This window comes from Cervus elaphus, chromosome 33 (assembly GCF_910594005.1).
Source record: "Cervus elaphus chromosome 33, mCerEla1.1, whole genome shotgun sequence".
NCBI classification, from domain to species: domain Eukaryota; kingdom Metazoa; phylum Chordata; class Mammalia; order Artiodactyla; family Cervidae; genus Cervus; species Cervus elaphus.
Genome location: NC_057847.1, coordinates 15849414 through 15872639, shown reverse-complemented (window position 1 = coordinate 15872639; position 23226 = coordinate 15849414). Strand labels below are relative to the sequence as shown.

At 37.0% G+C, this 23226-nt stretch overlaps 1 protein-coding gene across 1 annotated transcript in view; it reads left to right on the top strand.

The window, feature by feature from the left end:
- The first annotated feature begins 1344 nt into the window (after positions 1 to 1344).
- ZNF804A (zinc finger protein 804A) overlaps positions 1345 to 23226 on the top strand; it is a 318335-nt gene continuing 296453 nt past the window's right edge. Inside the window, exon 1 of the mRNA XM_043894892.1 lies at positions 1345 to 2059. Coding sequence (XP_043750827.1) covers positions 1949 to 2059 — 111 coding nt within the window. The 5' untranslated portion in view covers positions 1345 to 1948. The remainder of the gene's footprint in view (positions 2060 to 23226) is intronic.

Genomic DNA, 23226 nt, shown 5'->3' with positions numbered 1-23226 from the left:
GCTCACATGACTATTGCCTCTCTTACAAATACTCTCTCTCTGCTCTTCCTCTTTCAAAGAGTGAACTCAAACTGGCAGATTCATTTAAGGACCATATTGGGGTTTGCAGAGTCACTGCTATATAAAATCATATATAGGGGACACTCAAAATGGACTGTTTTGAATTCCTGACCTTCAAATAAACAAGATCAACACAGCTTAGATCAAAGTGCAGTATGCTTTGACACAGGAGCATCAGAATGGCTGGAATCTGATTTAACCAATTAAGCCATTCAAGGCAAGAGGAAAATAAAGCCTTCAGTAAATCCATTGAAGGCACTATCTCCCAGCCTCCCACTATTATCGATCTTTTTAAGTGCGGACTAATGAGTCGTATATATACCTGATGGGATGCGCTCACCCTACCACCTACGAGGAGTTACACTTACACAAAGAGAGAATTCACTAGGTGAGAGGCAGGGTAGGAGGGCACATTCAGACCGACGACTACCTTGGCCCCTTAAAAACCTGCGTGGTGGTTTCTCTTCAGGGAACGCAGCAGAACCGTCCCTACTTGCCTAACGAACCCATTAGTTCCTTTGGGAGAGATTTTCCTTTCAGGTCGCTTCTAGGGCAAAGGCTTTTGTTCGCTACCACTCTCTGTAGCGGGAAAAGAACTGTACAGAAATGCAAAGCAAGCTCGTAGCAGCAGCTTCTTTGCGGCAAAGCATCGCTTTCCGTTCTGCTTTGGCAATTTAGGAAGAACCCAGGTTCTCAGGGGACGTGGGTGAGGGGAACTCCGGGTCGAGGAGCCCAGAAGACAAGAATCTTTTTCCTTTATCCACTTCACTCGTATCCCCACAACATCCCTCCCCACCCCCCAAACGATCAACACAAATCCCTATGATCTCTACAAACGGGTGGTGGTGGTGGTGGGTGGAGGGACCTTTTCTTTCTCTTGAGACTCTCAAAAGGATTCAGCCTCCATCCTAAAAACCACATTAAAAACAAATAAAATCACAGAAGCCAAACCCAAATGGGTGGCAACTATCTCAGGAGAGAAGCAGCTGCTGGCACCTGCCTGGAAAGGCGGCAGTTGGAAGCGGATGGCTTTTCATCTTGAATTATTAATTTATTTACCCCCCTTACCGTCTCCTCCCCCCTTCCCCGACTGCGAGGCAAGGCATCTCCGGGTCTCCACATCTCCCCCTCCGCCCCCACCTCGGAGGAGTCTCCCGCTCCGCGGTCTCGGGCCGCTCAGCCGCCGCCCGCGGTGACCGTCGCGTCCCTGGCCCTCGGCCGCCGCGGCGCGGCGCGGGGGGCGGCCCGCTCGCCGCGCGCTCCCACTCGCGGCCGGCCCGGCGCGGCCGTGGGTCCCGGCGGCGGCGGCGGCGGGGGAGTGCGGGGGGAGGCCGCGGGTGACAGATGCACTCCTCTGACAGCTCTCAGTATCAGCCCAGTGGCTCCCTGCCATTGGCTCAGTGCAATGGACCGGCAACGCCGCTCAATATAATAACACTCATGCCTGCCAGCAGCAGCAACTCCGAGTGCGGGCGCCGAGCGCGGGGGATGCTGCCGCCGCCGCCGCCGCCGCCGCTGCCGCTCGGGCGGCTCCCGCTGCCCGGCTCCGCTCGGCCGCGCGGCCCGCACTGACTCGCGCGGGGCTCCTCTCTGCCTGCCCGGCCCCTCCCAGCCCGGGATCCTCCCGCGGGGCGCAGCGCCCTGAGGCGGAATCAGGGGAGCCACAGAGCCTGCTAGGCAGAGCGAGGCGAGCATGCGGGGGCGGAGGCGCCTCGGCGCGCAGGGCAGAAGCGCCGAGTGAGCCTGTCTCCGGAGGGCGTGCGAGAGAGGCGGCGGTTCGCCCTCCCGGCCGGTCCCTCACCCACCCTCCCCGGCCCCGGCGCGCTGCGGCGGCGGGCGCGGGGTGCATGGAAGCGGCGGCTGCGGCGGAGGAGGCGGCGGCTGCCCCATGGAGTGTTACTACATTGTCATCAGCTCCACGCATCTCAGCAACGGACACTTTCGCAACATCAAGGGAGTTTTCCGGGGCCCTCTCAGCAAGAACGGGAACAAAACTCTGGTAATCGCTTCTCTCCTCTCTCTCCTGTCTAAGAGGGCATTTAGAGCATTGAGGTTACTGTGAGGCTTTGGGGTGTCGCTGTTCAGTCTGGTTTACAGTATATTCGTTTCTTTATCTTGTGGGCGTGGGGTGAGAATTTGGTGTAGAAAAAGGCAGGAATCTCAGGGAAGCTGTGATCCAAGGCTTTGGTTGACACTTCCCCCAGCGCTCCGGACTCTCTACCTCATTTGCACCGGTGAAAATTACCACAGTTTCTCCTTATTTGATGCAAATTGTGTTAACAGGACCTCTTATAAGAAAGAAAAGGAATAACCCTAACCCCAAGTGACCCTATAACCTCCGTCGGCTTAGGAAGCTGAAGGTGAACAGGGATGTGGATGTCTTTATGGAGGCAGAGAGCCATGTGACTGGTGGCCCGGGGCAAGTGGCGGGATTGAGTGATGGTCTCGGAAGGAGTTTGTGTTCCGGCTGTCTCCGCAAGGACTGGCAGCAAACTTCTCCAGTGAGAAGTTGTCAGTACAGAGCTTAGCAGAGTGACTCCGGAACCCCAGGCCATCAACTTTAAGCTATTGACTCAAAAGAGGTTGTAGATGCGTGTGTGGGGTGAGCATTCTGACACAATCAGAGCCAGAAAGGAAAAACGTGCCAGACAGAGCCCGTGCAGTCCTGGAAGGTTCTCACTGGACCACAGAGCTGCTTTTTTCAGCATTCTAGTATGAAAAGGACTCCTGATTGGTGAGAAATGTGCTGAGCATTAAGATAGTACAGGGCCGCAGCTCTTACTTTTTCCTTTCACATCACCTCTTAGCTACAAAACCTCCTTGCAGAACTGATTCCCAAGTCCTCGTATTGCCTGAGAAGTATACACTTCAATAAAGGAAAAAAAGGGAAGTGTAGGGAAGGCTTATTAGGAGGGAAGACTTATTAAGCTTAGTAAGGCAGAGTAGAGCCAGAGTGAGGTGATGGTATGCAAATATATGCATCACTAAAGTCTGGTTCCTTTAGCAAGCAACACCTCCCCACCCCCACTATACAAAGTGATGATTGCCTAGCCCTGAATAAGTAGAGAAGTTTAAGGACAGACTCAATTAGTCCAAAAGTAGAGTATTCTTAACTTGCATTTCTTTATATATCTTAAAATATTGTACATAATTTAAAAAAAAAAATGCGCTGTGCATGTGTTTTCCAAGAATGAAAAGTTCTCTTCTCAAGTTTTAAGTGAATTCTGACATTGATGTGATTTATTTGATTATTTTCTTTTCTCCCTTGAAATCTCTTGGACACCTTCCTCTCAGCTCATTTAAGATATAAATTAGAACCAGAGTTAGTTTATTGTGTTTATTTTTGTCTGGATAAGATTGTTTACTGTTGTTGATCAAAGAAAATACTTTTCTGTGGTCTTCCAGTGGAGTACCATACAGAGCAGGAGGCACAGGCTGAGGGAATTATGGAAAATGTTCTGGCTAGACTTAGAGAACTCAAAAATGTGTAAAGGTAATTGTTTTTTTTTGGGGGGGGGGGCACTTCATTTTGAAGAAAGTATGCACTGGTTTGTTTTTTAAGTCATGTTTCACTTGTGAGAAAAGACAGACTTATTGAACACGATCTCATCTCCATAATTATAATAATGGTGTAGGTAATAAAACCATGAAATAAAGTTCATAGGGAAAAAAAAAAATATTTGCCAAACCTCAACTTGTGAAAATTCTGGTAATCTTGATTCTTAAGTCAGCTTTGGGCTTCCACCAATGATTGAACTTGATTAGGCTGATATTTGTTTTATGTTTGAAGTTGATTAGTTCTTTATCACTCATGTTGACAAAAGATAGGTTAAAGTGTAGACCTGCCTGTTGTATCTTCAAATTAAGATAGATGTTTAGATGAAGCTATCTAAATTAGATGAATAAATCTAAATGTATGCAAATGTCAGAAGCAACAAATTCAGTTAAAAAGGCTTAGAAATAGGCCTATCATATTTCTCTTATTTATAGAAAATAAAAACAAATTATATGGGCTTCATAGCTAATCCTTCAACGTTGTGCTTACAAACTGCCCAAGTTTGTGTTTCCTGTGCAAGAGATTTATACTGATTGAAATGATGTAGATTTTCATATATGATTCCTCTATAATTGAAGCTATTAATTTAAAAAGTAATATATGTCATATGTTTGTTTTCTGTGTCTTTTGATGATTTGTTATTGAAGAGAATGAGACTCACACCTGTTTTTATAATAGAAGAGATTCTAAATATATTTGTAAATGAATTTTTTTAATTAAATACTTTTCTATACTTACCAAAAACTATATTCTTTACAGCAAGTAGGATGCTATGAGAGCCTATTATAAACTAAAACTTACTACAAGTTAAACACAGAAAACTGAAACTGAGATTTATCAGAAATAACAACCTTAATAAGAAACACAAGTATTATCTTACAAATGTATATGTTCCACAATTTTCATGCAAGGATTTATATTGTCATGTCATAGAGTGAAATTATGAGATCTTTTTTACCTTCTTGCCTATTTGATTTTAACATATTGTGAACTTTGCCTTTAAAAACATCATCACATTTTTGCATTTTGAAATTTGTTTTACATTTAAAGAATTTTAACAATATCTCAAGTTTTTTTTTCATATTTCAGGAAAAAAAAAATTTTACTTAAAATGTAAAATCCATTTAGGGATTTTTTTCCAAAGAAATTCCAATTATTTTCAGCAACTTGAAAGCAAATGGATATTCTGAATATTTCTAAAATTCATATTTTTTAAACATTATTTTATAGTCTTTAAAATTATTGAACTGATTTAAGATAGGCTGTAACTGTTAATACAGTGTTCTTTCATGAATTAGAAGTTTTCTATAAAGTTACTTAGAGAATATAACTCAGTGTTTAATGAAATTGATTAATTGCTTTAGTCCTAAATCCAGAATTCATATTCATACTGAGGAGATTATAAAAATGTACAGACCTTTTCAAAGGTCATATTATGTCATTCACACAGTAAATTTTTAAGGATACTTAATGACTAAGCCTATTGTTAACCTTGACCCTATTCCTGAGCCTTTAAATATACTTCTCTTCACAATTTTAACTGAAAATACACAAATCTCCATTTTGCAAGGTCTTACCTTCAAAGAGAAAGGTCACTCTACCTCTGATGATTTCTGTTGTAAACAGTATCATATCTGTGATATAGCTTTAATTCCTTGGAATAAAAAATAAGCTAATATTTTATTAGTGCTCCAGACTATGTCTAAATAATTTATGTGGTTTAATAACAGTGAATAAAGTTTACCATCCATGTATTCTCATTGTTTTTACTTAGATTATTTCAAACCACCATTGTGTATGCATTTGTTTATTGGATAAAGACATTCTCTTATATTTATATTTTGCAATTGATCCACAAAAGATTTTTTGCCCTAATTATTTAAAAATTGTAATACAAAATATTAAAATATTTTTTAAAAAATTTAAATATATATGTAATCACTTTTATTATGGAATTTGGAGTTTGTGGAACTTTGGAAATCATTACTAATTTGTTTATTGCATTGTCAGTTTGCCAGCATTTTTTTATTTCACAAGAGTTTTATGTCTGTGTAAAGACTATGAAATTCAGAAAGAAGAAGTGCTGATTTAAGGTCAAAAAGTGAGTCACTATTATAATGCAGATTTCCTGACTCTAGAAGAATTTTCTTCATGATTTTTATGCTAAATTAGAGAATCTATAGCAATTGGTACCCTAATCTCCATACTGAAAAAGAGGTGTTGGTGTTATCTATTGTTTGAGGACATTCTACTTTTCCACTTGTCTTTAGGTGTGGAGAAATAGTACCAGACTCACAGAATAGCTTAAACTCAAATTTATTTTATTTCTTATCTTCCAGTATGTGAACATGGATATTTTTTGTCTTGCCTAAACCTTGCTTCTGAAGGCTGCCCTCCATTTCCATAATATTTAGTACCAGGTTTGTCAAGAAAAGATGTATTGACTTATTAATCATTTCTAAACATATTATTATTTAGTTCATTCAGATTTACTGAGATGCTTTAATTGCAAAGCACTAGTCTAGGCACTACAGGATCTGTGCTAAGCATTATGCACTAAATATTGTGTTAAGATGTATTCATGTATGCACCTGTTCATTTTGAATGTGTTGAAAAAATATTCACAAATTTTGACAAGTTTATATGTTTCTTGTCACTCAAGATATTTTTATATATATTCATTTTGAAAGTATGAAAAATTTCTTGAATTTTTCCTTTGTGTATACAGGAACTCACTAAAATTAGATAGGTCTTTGAAATATACTATATGGACTTGTTCTCATTATAATAGTATTAAGTCATTCCCTTACACATTTCTGTATCTCCTACAGTTTATAATTTAAAAGGCTTCTGCACTCACTAAAACCCATTTATGTGGCACATTTAGGATTGTGCCTATGACTAAAGAAACAAGTTGTTAAATTCGTGCTACTGAGATGTTATCATTGTTAGATTAATATCCTCAAGAATGGTCAAGAATGAAGGTGGATTAGGGTGAATAATATATGGCTAAACTTCCCCACACTATATATATAGACTTAGTCGTATAGTCAGTTATATATTTTTTCCAAGTTTCTTTTATACTATCATGCATTCAGAGTCAAAGACCATCTTGTGTCTCACTTTCCTGAACTTAAGGTGTCATATATTCTTTGTCATACTTGTTTTTCATTCCAGCAGAGCTTTACAGCATGTGCATTTTCAGAACATATTATTGGAGTGAGGAAAATAAGATTGAAATATTGATATTATAACCTATTCAAAAATGTAAGCAGTATTTTAAGGCAAATGTTGTCAAGTAATAGCCATGATTCCAACATATCCTTTTTGGTTTATCAAATATTGTGTAAGTTATTTTTGATAATTGAAATTCAAATAGTGACACGCTATCTTGCAACCAAACTTCTCTGTTATGCAAAAGTATTTTCTAGTTTGTTGATGACTTTTATTACTTTTTTGCTGAAAATACAGCAAGAGCTTTGGAGACCTCTAATCCAGAGGTTTCATATAGCTATATGCAGGACCAAATTCAGGTGGCAGAAGTAGTTTGCTGAGTATGCGCTGTGTTTTAAAGTATTTGAGCTTAAATACCATTCAAAGAGGAATACACTTCACAGTTTGCTACTGTTTATACTGTTTTTGTTTTTACTGTTATATAAGTTTATTTATCTAATTATACCATCCTGACCAATGAAGGCACTTGAATTTTCCATCCCTTGTTTAGTCTGAGAACCAAATTTTACATACAGGTAGACAGAAACATTTTCATCGTTCTATCCTTCATGGTACCAACTTTTAGGTAGACAGGCGTCTTCTGGAAAGTTTTCCACATATTCATCTTTCTGTTCTGTTTACTATATATTGGCTGGACAGCTTTACAGTATTTTCCAGATCGTATATCTAGGAATGCAATTGTAATAACTACAATATAGAAGTGTGGATTTGAAGATGATGCACATTTTGCATTTTAAAATTGCAAACTTTCACTTAGATCACTGCTGTTTTTGGTAATTTCATGTTGTTTTTTGTCTTTTAAAAAATTAATTTTGGAAGTAATTTTATTCTTTAACTTATACTTTTGATAAACATGTTTAGCTCATATAGTATACTTAGAAAATAGTTTTTGAAAGTATTATATATAGGGGAAATCATACTTTTTAATAAATGTAATCATAATACAGGCTTGAAATAATTTTCTCCAGTGATCTTATTTACCTGAGATATATTATTGAAGGCAGTTGTTGTATATAAAGAGTTTGAGTAATCCTTCCAGAGAGAAAGAAAAAATAGTCTTTTTAACCTGTAGTATACTGAAGCCAAAATTTATAACAAAGTTATTTATATCTGTCCCTTTTTTATACTGCTAATTACAATATTGCACTTCCCTTGTGGCTCAAACGGTAAATAATCTGCCTGTAATGCGGGAGACCTGAATCTACCCCTCCTGTATTCTTGGGGTTTCCCTGGTGGCTCAGACCACAATATTAATAATTTTATTAATTCTGTTCTCTAAAAATCTTCGCCTGAAACCATTTCATCTGTTTTATCTTATCTAAATTATCCTTTGCTTCTGAGAAAATTCTTAGCATGTATACAATATTGTGATTGTGTTTTCAACTGGCAAAGTTTCATTAATTTTATAAATGTGTTACACTACACTTCCTAGCACAGTGTAAGATAAAGTGGAATTATAAATAATTAAAACTCAATCCTAGTTGTCAAAATAGCGGAGTCCATTACCTGATGTAGTACCCTGGACTCCTTCATAATGGTTTGGCACCATTAGAAGAAAGTTATATACTTTCCTAAGTGTAAGTACATTTAGTGTATTAAATGTTTATGATGACAATGCTATATTCAGATAGTAAGAAAACACTCTTTACTTACATAGCTTTAGAAAAATGAGCAATGCTGAGTGTGATGACTGGTTTTATGTGTCAACCAGAATGAAGTGAAGTGAAACAATTAATTGCTCAGGTGTGTCCGACCTTTTGTGAGCCCATAAACTGTAGCCCACAAGCTCCTCTGTCCATGGGGTTCTCCAGGCAGTAATACCGGAGTGGGTTGCTATTTCCTTCTCCAGGAGATCTTCCTGAACCAGGGATCGAACCCAGGTCTCCCGCATTGCAGGCAGATTCTTTACTATCTGAGCCACCAGGGAAGCCCTGAGTAGTAGCCAGTTATTTGATCAAAGACTAAAATCGTTGCTCTGAAGGTATTTTATAGATACAGTTAATGAAGTCTATATTTAGTTGATATCAAGTAAAGGAGATTACCATCTACAATGTGGATGGACCTCATGCAGTCAGTTGAAAGACTATAAGAGAAAAAACTGAGGTTTCCTGGTAAAGAAGACATTCTGCCTCAAGACTGCAGAATCAAATCCTGCCGTGAGTTTCTAGCCTACTGACCTGTCCTACACAAGCTCCACAAACCCACAATCAGAGTCAATCCCCAATTACTTAAAACAAAATTCTCTCTCTTTTACTCCCTCTTCCTCCTCTCCTTTGTCTCCATGTATTTTTTCCTCACCACCCCCCACACCCCTGTAACAGTTCTCTCTCCATCTTTCCTGTTGGTTCTGTTTGTCTGGAGAACCCGAAGTGGTACACTGAGAATCAGTTATTATATCTTTTATGTCGTCTCTTACAATAAGACAACTCAATATTTCAAATATAAATTGTATCCAATCCCAATTGGATTTAGTTGGAAATAGGTGAAATTGACATTGTTAAACTTTTGGGGCTTGAAATGGATAGACCTTAATGTGGAAGGAACATTTTTGTTGTTTTCTAGAGGAACATATAGTAACCTTATTTTAAATATTTTCCTGGATTACTTTGTATCCCTCAGTCCATCTCCCTGCCTTCTCCCAAAAAGTGAAAAGTGAAAGTGAAAGTCACTCAGTCATGCCCAACTCTTTGTGACCCCATGGACTATACAGTCCATGGAATTCTCCAGGCCAGAATACTGGAGTGGGTAGCCTTTCCCTTCTCCAGGGGATCTTCCCAACCCAGGGATGGAACCCAGGTCTCCTGCACTGCTGGCAGATTCTTTACCAGCTAAGCCACAGGGGAAGCCCAAGAATACTGGAGTAGGTAGCCTATCCCTTCTCCAGTGGATCTTCCTGACCCAGGATTGAACCGGGGTCTCCTGCATTGCAGGTGGATTTTTTACCAACTGAGCTATCAGGGAAGCCTACCTTCTCCCAAAAACCTTTATAAAACTGTAAAATATATTCTTATCTGTTCAACTTCAATAACTAATCATACATGCATTTATTGTACATTAAGAAATCAGGCCATCTTTAAATGAGAGAAAGTATTTTTAAACTTAATATCAAAAGTATACAGTTTGGAAACCTAAATTTAAGAAAGTTGTCTTTAATGGGTGGTTGTGTAAAATGAAGAGCTTAAATTTTATAACAAAAAAAAAATCTTCATGAAAAATATACTACCGGCCAGAAACTACCAGAAACACCGCACTAGTTGAACCAAGCTGGACATACTGGTCCTTGTTGGAACAAGATGAACTTCATTCCAAGGGGAAGCTTGATATATCTCATGAAGAGGGAATAAGGGCGAATTTTATAGGTTTGGGGATTGTGTACGGTGCTTTTCTGAAGTTTATTAAAATACTGTTTTTATTCTGGATTGTTCTGTGAGAATGAAGGGCCAGTTCTGTGATTGGTTACCTTAATGCTTTTTCTCTAAGAGGCAAGAGGAACAGAGTTAGGGTAAAGCTGTAGTTGGTAAGGAAGCAGCTTTTGCTTGTTTTGGCTGACAGATGGGGATGTTTCATAACAAAAACAGTGTGTTGGTTTTTGTCTGTCCCCAAACACGACTGCAAAGTGGTCTTGCTTTTTCCTACTTGTCTTTGTACTCATCAGTGACCTTTGATTTAGTGGACTGTGGCATTGTGTATGTTTGATCACAGAACCATACCTTACTTTTTGAACTAAACAAGTTTGTACTTGACAGTTCCCAGGGGCTGCTCTTTTCTTTCTCAAATATGATATGGATGGCAAGGCACAACCATCAGAGGGGAATTTCAAGAAAATGAATTCCAAAGCTGGGGAGTTTTAGGGATGAGGGAAGGGAGGAGAATGATTGAAGATTACCAAGCTGGAGTGTGGACGATATTGTCCTGTGCTGGCACTTCTTAGGACGACTCTGGGAGATAAATAGTCACCGGACTCTTGAGAGAGATACAGAAGAAAGGATTTTCAAGAGAGACAAACTTCAGTGGGAGCAAAATGGTGAAGTGAAACTTCAGTGAACACTCTGAAGCTATAGAGATTTCATTGATAAGGTACCCTTCTGAATTCAAGACACCATCCAAGTGTTTTAAGACATGTAGTAATATAGAGAATTTTGTCATAAAAGAGGATGTAACATAATCCAATGGAGATTGAAGTCCAGGAAATGAAGAAAAATTTGGGAATTCTGGGGTTCTTGTGGCAACTGATATTGCTAGAAATACAGAGTAGTTTAAAATTGGTTCTGATAATCCCAGTGCAGGTAGTGATTAGCAGTGGAATGGTGAACCAGGACAGAGAGAAATCCTGTGGGAGGTACTCAAGAGTTCTTGGGCCCCTTGGATGCCTCCTTTAAGACTGAATCACATGCATGCTTAGTCACTCAGAAGTGTCTGACTCTTTGCGAACCTATAGCCTGCTGGGCTTCTCTGTCCACGGAGATTTCTCTAGGCAATAATACTGGAGTGGATTGCCATGACCCCTCTCCAGGGGATCTTCCCAACCCAGGGATTGAATCCCCGGTCTCTCCCACATTGCAGGCAGATTCTTTACCGTCTGAATTATACACAGGCCTATTCTGAGCCTCAGGTCTTTCTCCTGACCCTTGTTGAATTATCATGTCAAAGGGGCATTGTTAGTTCTAGTGCACAAATTTCTTTCCATATTCAGCCCCTGGCTGTGGGGGCTTGGGGAAGGTCGGTGTACTAACAGTGATTCAAGGTTACCCCATCCAAATTGCCTTTTTTTTTTTTGTCCTTCAGATAGGAAACACCTAAGGAATTTGATGTGAAACAAGCAAATTTTGTTTGGAGGGAATTTCAAAAGTTGCCAAACTCATTGAATTATGGAAAAACAAGAGTTTTGGACAATAAGTAATGGAGGAGGAAGTGAGACCAATTACAGAGAAAGAAGGGATTTAATGATGAGCGATTTGAACCTGATTTTACTTACAAGTGGTCAAAGACAGGAAGATGGGATATAATATGGAATTCTCTCCTTGTTTAATGAAAGGGTCTCAAGTGACATGATCTAGTCGCCTCCAAGCAAGTATCAGGGGAAATATGGTGGTTGAAATCATACTTTGTAACCAGATGGCCTTGAGCTCAAATCCTAAATAGACCCTTGTATCAATTAATAGACAGTAAGACTTTTAGTAACCAAAATCCCAAATATCAACTCTGTATCAACATAGTATTTTATATAAAATTTTTAATGCATTTAAAATATGAAACTATGTAAATTTTTATATAAAGTGGCTCAAGAATGTCAAGACTAAAGACTAATTTTATTTGTATTTTTCCCTTCATTTGTAAGGTGTTTAGTGCTCCAGCCATCTACATTCTAAGTTAGAAAAAAATGAGTAAAGAGGACAGATGAAAAGTTGAATATTCTCTTTTTTTTTTTTAAAGAAGTCCTACTCAACAGTGTTTGCTTATATCTCTTTGGCTGAAGTTGTGTTATAGGACCACTCAAGTATAGGAAAGAGTGGAAACATTATTAATTAAGCCAGGCACATTGCTAAGCTCAAGAAAATAAGTGTTATGTTAATAATAATAATAAAAAAGAGGTAACTGATCAGAAAAGAGATATCTCCCACAACCTGTCACTAGCTTTATAATCTTGGTAAAGTTCACCTCTCTGTCAGTTATATTACCCTTAAATACAGATGATATTAATATCAATGCCTACCTAGGAAACAGATTTATGTATCAAATAAGATGAAGCAAGTAAAGTAATTCACTCAAGGTTTGACACTAATAAACTCCCAATAAATGAGGTTAGCTGTTGACAATATTTCATGCTGGGACATTCATATCTAGAATCTCATCTATTCAAGTCAGTATGTATGAAGTGAAGTGAAGTAAAAATTGCTCAGTTGTGTCCGACTCTTTGTGACCCCATGGACTATACAGTCCGTGGACTTCTCTAAGGCCAGAATACTGGAGTGGGTAGCCTTTCCCTTCTCCAGGGGATCTTCCCAACCCAGGGATAGAACCCAGGTCTCCCACATTGCAGGCAGTTTCTTTACCAGCTGAGCCACAAGGGAAGCCCAAGAATACTGGAGTGGGTAGCGGATCCCTTCTCCAGGGGATCTTCCAGACCTAGGAATCGAACCGGGGTCTCCTGGATTGCAGGTGGATTCTTTGTCAACTGAGCTATCAGGGAAGCCCCTCAGTATGTATAAATTTACATAATTTGTACAGTTTTAGTATTGAATAGTATCAAGATTTCCTTTTTTTTTTTCCTGTTTATCCATGATACTTCTTACATATTTATCTTCACCCCAAGAGTCATAAAATCTCCCTTAAAAATGGACTGGGCTCTAAATATTCCAGTAGATAAAGAAATGAAAATCTTATGAACACTTTAGATATAAGAGATTCTTTTGGCTCATAAAGTACATGACACTTATATTTTGTACTCCTAGGTTGCTAGTTCTTTAGAAAAGCTTGGAATTTCTTTTAACTCTCTTCAATAATTTCAGTAGCTATGATTCCTTTGCAATGTCTTGGATCAACTGCAGTTCTGGTGTTACAAAGTTAATATTTACACTAGGGGGCGACATAACATTTCCTCTTGCTCATATAGACAGGCGTAGTAAATAATCATGCATTAATAAATTTGTCAAAAAAAAATAAATTTGTCAGCTATAGGGTTACGGCAGTTTATTAACCAAAAGTCACTTTAAGATTTTACTGACCAATACGTCAGTACGGAAATGCAAAACAGATGTGATGTATTTTCTATATAGTTTATTTGTGTACTTCCTCAAATAATTATTCTTGACCATTCTCTACTTCAGTCACATGAGATACATGTAGTAACATGGAGCTAGCATAGCCTTGATGTCTAACCATGCCTGTTATATTATCACTCTTGGCTGTGAAAGTGTCAGTTTTCATTTTTGAATTTGATATTTTTGGTTTCTTCTAAGTACCTCCAACCTACTAGATTTATGATTCTTAACACCCCATTTATGTCATAATTATCTTACAAGCAGTTGTTATAGTTAATATGTAATTAAATTTTATTGACATTTTCAGGGACTGCATTATTAAGCAGAATGAAAGTGGACTATGATGACCATTATTTGTTAAAACAAAAATAGCTATAGCACAAAATAAAAAAAAATATGTGAAATTGTGAAATCTAACTGTTAATTTCATGACTGACACATGATATTAGAGAATAGTTAAAAAATATCTGAGGCTCAAGTTTCCCAGCTCTACTAAAACTTAATGGAGTTTCCTCCATAGAAATTGGGATTAGGTTTCCTAGGGAAAACGTACACATTGCATGAAATAACACAAACCGTTCTGCTTGTGTTAGTAATCATTGTGAAATTATTGATACAACATGAAAGATGCATTGTTATGGATCAAGATTTAGAGGAGTTGATACTATGATATGTGCTACTACTCAAAAACTTCCAAGGTTTTTTTTAGGTAGAATAATATTAATGAAATTTCAGATGTTGCATGTTACATATTGCTGTCCTGGAAAGCCACATTTAAGACAATCTGTTAGCCTGTTATTCCACAGATAGGGTTCATGACCTAAATAATAGTCATAGTAATAATAATAATGAATCAAAACAAGTTGATCCTCTTTGTACAGTGCCTAACATAGCTGTAAGCATGATTTGATGATGTAAGGAAAAAACTACAGAGATTATTGTTTACTTATAATGTTAAATTATTTTAATTAAAATGCTGTATCAATAATTCAGTTTACATATGCTATACTATGAGTAATTATTCACCTTATAGGCATTAAACATGCCAACTATTTTGACTTATTAATAAAGTGCCAATACAATTATGTCAGCTATAGAAACTATAGGTCTTGTGAGAAATCCTTCTCTTTTCTCAGTACCTTGCATAAAATAAGTACAATATCTATTCTTGGACACAGGCAAAATAGACATGTTCACACAGGGTAAAGTCAAGCACACACCTGCTCTTTCTCTCTCTCTCTACCCCCTTAACTGCTCCCTGCCTCCTTCCTTCTCTCTTTCTCTCTAACTCCTCTCTTGCTACACCCTCATTGTATTCTAGATGAACAGAGAGCGTATTGTTTTTCCAGTTTCAGGTTGTCTGCATGTTTGTTTCTAAGGCAGCGCATAGAATTCTACTAGCAGTTCTGGCCAGATCCAGACAGCAAAATGATGATTTACTTGAAAAGCAACTGAGAACTCCCCTTCTCCCCACCTCAGCCACCAGATATAATATCAGAGATCTGAAAATAATGCTGGAAAGCTTTTGAGAAATCTGAAGCAACTTAATGGCCAACATTCCACTGGATGGCCACAATCCTAGGAATTAAAAATAAATAGAGAGAGGTGGCTTCCCAGGTGGTGCAGTGGTAAAGAATCTACTTGCCAATACAAGAGATGCAAAAGACACAGGTTTGATCCTGGGTTGGGAAGATCCAATGGAGAAAGAAATGGCAACCTGCTCCAATATTCTTGCCTGGAAAATTCCATGGGCAGAGGAGCCTGACTGGTGGGCTACAGTCCATGGGGTCGTGAGTTGGACATCACTGAGTACACACATATGCAGACACAAAGAAGGAGAGAAGGAGAGAGAGACAGAGAAAGAGAGAGAAAGGGGGGAGAAAGAAAGAAAGAAAGGAAAAAGGAAGGAAGGAAGGGGCAGAAAGAAGATCATTAGTTCTTTTTTAGGCAATAGAGAATATAAGTGAATATATGAATGCATATCAGTTTGAATAATTAGATGATGGTACATTCAGATTTTCCTGGGGTTATCCCAGTTTAGATAGTTGTCCTGGTAATGGCACTGCCTTTAATTCTTAGAATTATTCTGACTTGGATGATAATCTGTATGGTCATCCTGCTAAATAGAGAAACATTTCGAGTGACAGGAATCTGCCTAGATTGTTTCTTCATTCTCCATCCTGGCTTGACACCCACTTTCCTTTACGATCTGTTGGTTCTTATGAGAATGTTACCTACAGATGTGTTTAATGTTCTGCTTTGCTGTTTTTCCACAGTGATATGGAATCAACAATAAGAATATGCAGTGATAAAAGGAATGTAGTTATTCCTTCTCCCCACCTTTTGGCAGTCTGAGTTTAGCCGCATCATGGAAGAAGGGCTATTCAGAGGCAGGATGATGTGCAGGCACAGGGTCACGGGGAGATGGCTTGCAGCAGCTTCAGTAGAGTGAAGCGGAGAAGGGAGCCACGGTGGGCTTCCAGTGGCCACATAGCAGCCAAGCCTTGTCTGTGAAAAGTTCCTGGGACTGAAGATCCAGTTGCAGTGTTCCAAGCTATTTTAGTGGCAGAATTTTGCCCAAACATTGCCAGTTTTGGTTCCTCAACAAGCCTCCTTCAACAGGGTCACCTTTGAATCTGTCAGCTACGTAATAGTCTTCCAATAAATGTATCTTACGCTTCATTTCATGAGTTAATTTTGGTTATTTTTAGCCGAGAAACCTGACTAGAATTAGGACAACTGTAGAACTGCAGGGTTTTGCTTTTTTTTTTTTTTTCCCCAGGATATGAAACATTTTGCTGGGTTTTACATCTAGAGCATTTTGACAGTGTTTCACTCTCTCCTCTGCTTCTGATCACTCTCCTTCCTTTTTTTAAAAAATAATTATTATGGAATATTTAATTGTTATTCAGGTTTGCCTGGGATAATCCCAGGAAATAGTGAGACTTTTGTTTAAATTCTGGGTGTGTAGCATGGGCCAGTTATTTAACATCTTCTGTTTCTATAACTAAATCTGTGTCTAAAAATAACAAAAGTTGTAATTCATCTAGCTCCTGATGTATAGCAAATGTTATTTTAACCATGGGTTTCCCTGGTGACTAAGATGGTAAAGAGTATGCCTACAATGCAGGAGACCTGGGTCTGATCCCTGGGTTGGGAAGATCACCTGGAGAAGGAAATGGCAACCTACTTGACTGGAAAATCCCGTGAGCAGAGGAGTCTGGCAGTTTACAGTCCATGGGGTTGTAAAGAGTTGGACACGACTGAACGACTTCACTATTTTAACCATGTTGCATAAATTATATATAATTTCTGATGAAATGCTTTAAAATGGGTACATGTGAACAGGACTGTTTTAAGGATAAAATAATATAAGGGAATTCTCTGCTTCAGTGACTGGCACATAATCAAAGTTATTATTTTTACCATTACTGATACTTAAAGAAGACATATTTTTCCTCCTTTCCAAAGCCAATACATGGACTTCTGCTTTTCAGACAGAACATGAGAGATGCCAAATAAAAGAGAATAAAGGTACTTTAGGGAGTCCAATGAAAGATGGGCCAGATAATTGATTATAAAATTTGGCATTTATATATGGCCTATGAGTGAATCGCCTATTTTATCCTTTGCAGGAAAACTGAAGACCTGTGGTATACAGATACCAAACTAGGTGATCATAATTGACACCTGAAGATTTGCAAAATAACATCCTGGACTTCACTTCATAACTACTAAATCTTAAGATCAATGGTGAGGTCCAGGAATCTAGGTTTCCTAACAGCCACAGATGACTTTCACTGTCCTAGAATAAACCGCATCTGGTTAGGTATCAATGGTCTTGTTCCAGAAGGATGCTTGGATGTCACACATTCACACTTAGTGTGAGAGATGAGGCCCTGTTCTCCTCTGCCCTTTCTTAGTTTCTCTGCCCAACACGCCTCTTCATCCTGCCCCTGCCTTCAAGTAGTCCTTTGGAAAGCTAGTAAAAATGCATTTGTTTCACTGTAAAGAAAAATGACACTACTAAAAAAGTTTAGGTACAAAATAACTAAAGGGCATAATCTTAAAATTTAATAGAGTACATCTACAGAAGGGACGAAAATGTGACTCTATGTTGTAAGCAGAAAAAATGTCTGGTTCTAGGTTCTGCCTCATGAGACAATTTAGTTAACTTGGCCAATTTCCTTTTCAACTATGTTTTCAATATATTATTTCATGTAGAAATTAAGGGTAATAACGCATTTCATGCTTTTTTAAAATTATTGTTTTAAGTAGCAAAGGAAGTGGTTGAGCTAGTAAACGTATAAACATGAGGCAGTTTACAAAATAAAAAGATGCAAAGGTAAATAGTTTTATGAAATACAGGGTGATCCCATGTACTTTTATGAGAAGTATATTAAAGATTTAACACTAAGAAAGTGAAAGTGAAGTCGCTCAGTTGTGTCCAAGTTTTTGCAACCCCGCAGACTGTAGCCCACCAAGCTCCCCCGTCCATGGGATTTTCCAGGCAAGAGTACTGGAGTGGGTTGCCATTTCCTTCTCCGGGGACCTTCCCAACCCAGGGATCAAACCTGGGTCTCCCACATGGTAGGCAGACGCTTTTTCTGTCCGAGCCACCAGGAAAGTAAAATCATATATCCTAATTACATCCTTATTGTCAAATGATACACCTCAATGACTTTTGAGATTCAAATTCAATAGCATATTTTATTTACAAACTTTGGTATTCTTATTGTTTATATATATGGGATTACCATTTATCATTTTTTTAGAATTTTGTTTGTAATGTGATTATGATACCATCAGAATCAATTTCTACAATAGCAACTATGTAATTGTCAGTTATTTAATATAGTTTGATAGGTCATCTAAGTGTCTTTGATTAACCTTATCCAAGTCATGTTTTCAAATTGTATTTTCAAATCCTAAGAAGAAATCATCTCATTTAATGAAAGTTTTCAGTTTTTGAGCACTTATTAAAATATTTCATTTAATTATTTCAGCAATTCTTTAATTTGGTATTGTTACAATTGTGACTTAGAAATGAGAAGATTTAGTTTTTAGAACTTATCAAGGTCCTCTAAGTTGTTTTAAATTCATAGCTGTCTTGTGAACACTATGGAGAATGGATCTGAACACTAAGATTTAACATATGTATGTCCATGTCTATTCCATTTTGTTTAGTTTAGCACAGAAATAATGAATACCTCATTTTTATATTCTAGAATTTATGGCTATGCCAGTTATAGAGATTCAGAATTAGGAAATGTATATATAAATCCATAACTATTTTCCCCAAATATCATGGCTTTATTTAAAAAAAATATGTTTATTCTATCTGCTTTCCTATTTTTATTCAGTGTCTGGACCTTTAATTAAAATTTGCATTACTGCCCATTTGCTTACCACTAGTGTTCAATGAAGACAATTTAATGTTCCTTTTTCTTTATAGGTAACAGAAGAGAACTAGTTAATTAGACTAAATAATTTGTGTCAAATGGTGTGTTTCTATGTACATTACATAGTGCACCAAGGCAGGAAAAAAGATACTTTTAACTAAAATTATTATTTTAGTAAAATTCAGGGCTTAGGATATTTTTTATATTTTCAATTCACTTTGAAATTTCTTCCCCCAGCTTTGTTCATTTTTAGTGTTTGAAATCTTCTATTTACTAACTATTAAAAGTAATAAAAGTTCTCAAACTAAAGCAGATGATAAATTATTTGCAAGTTATTTATAGCTGAGAGAGCACCATCATACTCCAGCATACGTTATTGGGTTTTTCCTTTATAGAAATAAGATAAGCTGTACATTTTTTAATCACTGGGCTTTGCAGCACACATTTGTAGAGGGTTGGCTTTCAGGTTTAGACAGTTCATAATGTGTAGGTTATCCTCTCATCTTTCTCAGAAGATTATTTTCAGGGAGAGTGCAAGAAAATGAAAAGATCTGAAAGCTTTTAATATATTTTTTTGGTAAAATGCTGGTGCTTCTAAATTTATTTGCCCTTAATTGCTGGCTGTGTTGCAGAGGAGAGGAACAGGGAGTGGGAGGGGCAATGAGGAGAGCACCTTGTCGTGTGTGAACAGAAAGGAGCCTTTGAGCAGCCCTTTGGTACAGTTTGTAAAGAGCCTTCTGCTCTATCCTCACCAGTCTGACCTGACTAACTAAACGCTGTGTGTGTGTGTGTGTGTGTGTGTGTGTGTGTGTGTGTTCAAGATAAAAACTTAAAATGTAGATACAAGCTATTCTGGAGTATCTGGGACCTGAAGAGAACAGGAATATTTTTAAGGATTAAGGTGGTCTTTATGCTGAGAAAATATTATAGGAACTTTTGGCTCTAGAAAATAAAGGAAGTCAATCTAATTCATTACAAAACAGAAGCTAAAAACAAAAACTGTATGACTTAAAATCCCTACATCACATTTCTGGTAAGGTCATAAGTTCTGTTCAGTTCAGTTGCTCAGTCATGTCTGATTCTTTGCGACCCCGTGGACTGCAGCATGCCAGGTCTCCCTGTCCATCACAAACTCCCGGAGCCTGCTCAAACTATGTCCATTGAGTCGGTGATGCCATCCACCCATCTCATCCTCTGTTATCCCCTTCTCCTCCTGCCTTCAATCTTTCCCAGCCTCAGGGTCTTTTCCGAGGAGTCAGTTCTTCGCATGAGGTGGTCAAAGTATTGGAGCTTCAGCTTCAGCGTCAGTCCTTCCCCTGAATATTCAGGACTGATTTCCTTTAGGATTGACTGGTTTGATCCCCTTGCAGGCCAAGGGATCCTCAAGAGTTTTTTCCAACACCACAGTTCAAGAACATCAATTCTTCAGCACTCATATTTTATGTAAATATGTAAGGTTGTATTTTATGTAAATATGTATTTGTAATAGAGAAAGCATATGATTTTTAATCAGGCAGGTACCATGATTTCTGCCATTTTGTAATACTTATGAAGAATTGAAGAGAATCTATAGATCTTTACAGAGATTATGAAAGCTTATGAGTACTTCAGTCTAATTTTGTCCTAAGTTGTGTTACAGTAACAATCACAATAAGTGGTATCTATTTATATGTTTTTATAACAATAATGCTATAAGCCTTTCCATTTTACAAAGAATATTATAACTGAGAGTTCAGTTAAGTATACAATGCCAATTTTAGAAATTACTAGCAAAATACATGTTCTTCATTCTACCCTTTAAAGTGTTCATGATTAAGTCTATACTTAATAACAAAACATATCTCAAATTAGAAATTAAATATACATTTCCAAAAGTAAGTATTCCTGGGCAAATAAATATTGTAGCTTTTATAAATTTTAATTTTATATCATAATTTTATAGGTTTGACAGAATCAATAGTGAATACTTTTTTAATAAATTGATAATACAAACTATTAAAGACAGTTTGTACAAAAGCATATGGAGAACAGAATAATTGCATTTAATCATAAGTTACTATCTATGAATCCTTCATACCTATTTTGTGTACCAAATATTTCACACAATGAAATTAGAATTCATTAACTTTAATATAAATTCAGAGGGACAAATTGTGTGGCAGAGATTTCTACAAATATAAAGTAAAATACACTGCTTTATTTTCTATTAAATAAATTGGCTCATAAAGATAAAAATTGCTGTTTTTCCATATTGATTCACAAAAGAGAGGAAGGGACAGCTGCAATTTTCAATGAAAGGAAGACTGTCTGTGAAAATAAGATTGCATTTTGCCAATAGGGAGGAAGCTAAGTGATTTGATTTTTATTTTAGCAATTGTCTCTCATTAAAAATTAGCAAATGTACTCATGTGTTTATTCATCAAATATGAATTAAACAGAGTGGTAACATGATCTGATGATTTTCCTTTTCTCCTGTAGTAGTTGCTTAGTCATCAGGGTGTGGAATCACACCTATTCTCCTTGCTTGAGCCTGATTAAAGTTATCCTCAAGGAGAGTATCACAAGATAAGTGGAGAGACAAGAAAAGAGATTTCAAATAAAAGATGCAAAATAGTAATTAAAATGAGAAGTAATAAATAATCTGCAGAGAAGAGTTGTAATTATTGTTGTGTCATAATTACTTGATCCAGTTCATTAGCTATAAACATGAACACCCTACAGATATTTTATAATTTCAGAATCCAAGGAAAAAGGCAGATTATTATTTTCAATTATAGTAGATATTTAAAAAGAAGTAGATGTCATTGATTTCACAATTGAATGTTTGGATTTTAGTGGATTTATTTTTCTATAAATTTAACTTCTTGTTATCAAGAACAAGAATAGATTATTGGCACATGAGTAGGTAGTTAATTGATAGATAGACACAGACTAATATACATTGCTATTAATTTATGTTAGTTTTGAAACTTTAGAAAATTAGAAAGTAAATATCATACATACATATATAAAATACTCTTGAAATTTTGTTATATTTTCCCAGACATTTTTCCTATATCTAACTACTTAGAATCATTTAGAAAAGCTACTTTCCAGATTAAATATTTTCTTTCTATTTTTAGCAATGCTATCAGATAATTTTTTAAAATATTTAGATACTTAGGATCGAAATTTAGAGCCCTGACAATTTCTAGTAAAATACATTACAAACTTGTGTATTAGTGTCAGTAACAAATTATTTTCCATTCATCTGCATTAAATGCTGAGTGTATTGTCCATATATTTGCATAGATTGTATATCTTTCATCTATATATTTAGATGGTTAAGTTGGCATAAGTCAAAGAGAATTGGATTTAGAATTTGAAGACTGAGTTCCTGTCTAGTTAAGTAAGACTTAGTTTCTGGGTAATTATGTATGATGCTTAAAAAATAGTTTATCTTCTCTGGGGGTACATATATATATATTCATTTATTCCTATCTTTCTGCAATACAATTGATTACCTCTGTGTGTCAGATTCTGCACTCACCATTAATACAATGGAAGGCAATAAAGACTTGGTTCTTTGCTTCTAAAACTGTGTAATGCAGTGGTCTTTAGAGTGGGTGGCATGCACCCTAGAAAGTGTGCAATATATTATACTTTATAGGGAACAAGTGGAAATGTGAAAAATAATCTTTATATTTGTGATTGTCTCAGTTAAAATGTTTTTTATAATGTTTTATTCTGTGTAGAAATGCATGTTTATATTCGTATATCAGCTTGAAAGTCTTTTGTTATAGGATTGTACTTGATAGCAAATTCAGAGACTGGATTAGTATAAGGAAAAAGAGTTGAATGAAATAAAACATTTTATTATAGCCAAAGACTGTGTCATTTTTAAAGAAAAATTGTAATGTTGTTTGCCTTGGACATTATGAAATATCACACTTTCGATGCCCCCTGTAGTTTTACCTTGAGCATCAAATTTGTACATGGTATGTTCTAGACACATTTCCAAGAAATTTGTTTGAATTAACATATTTAATCTTCACAGCAACCCTATTTGGAAGGTGTTCTGATTTTTATCTAACTTAAAAGTGTCACTGAAATTCAAGTAATCTGTCTCAAGAACAAGAGCTCATATTCACTGTGGTAGCCTGTCTCTCACATGTGAAATTCATTGATAGAGTGCAATAATAATAACAGATCTGGAAATAAGTATGCTGTTAGT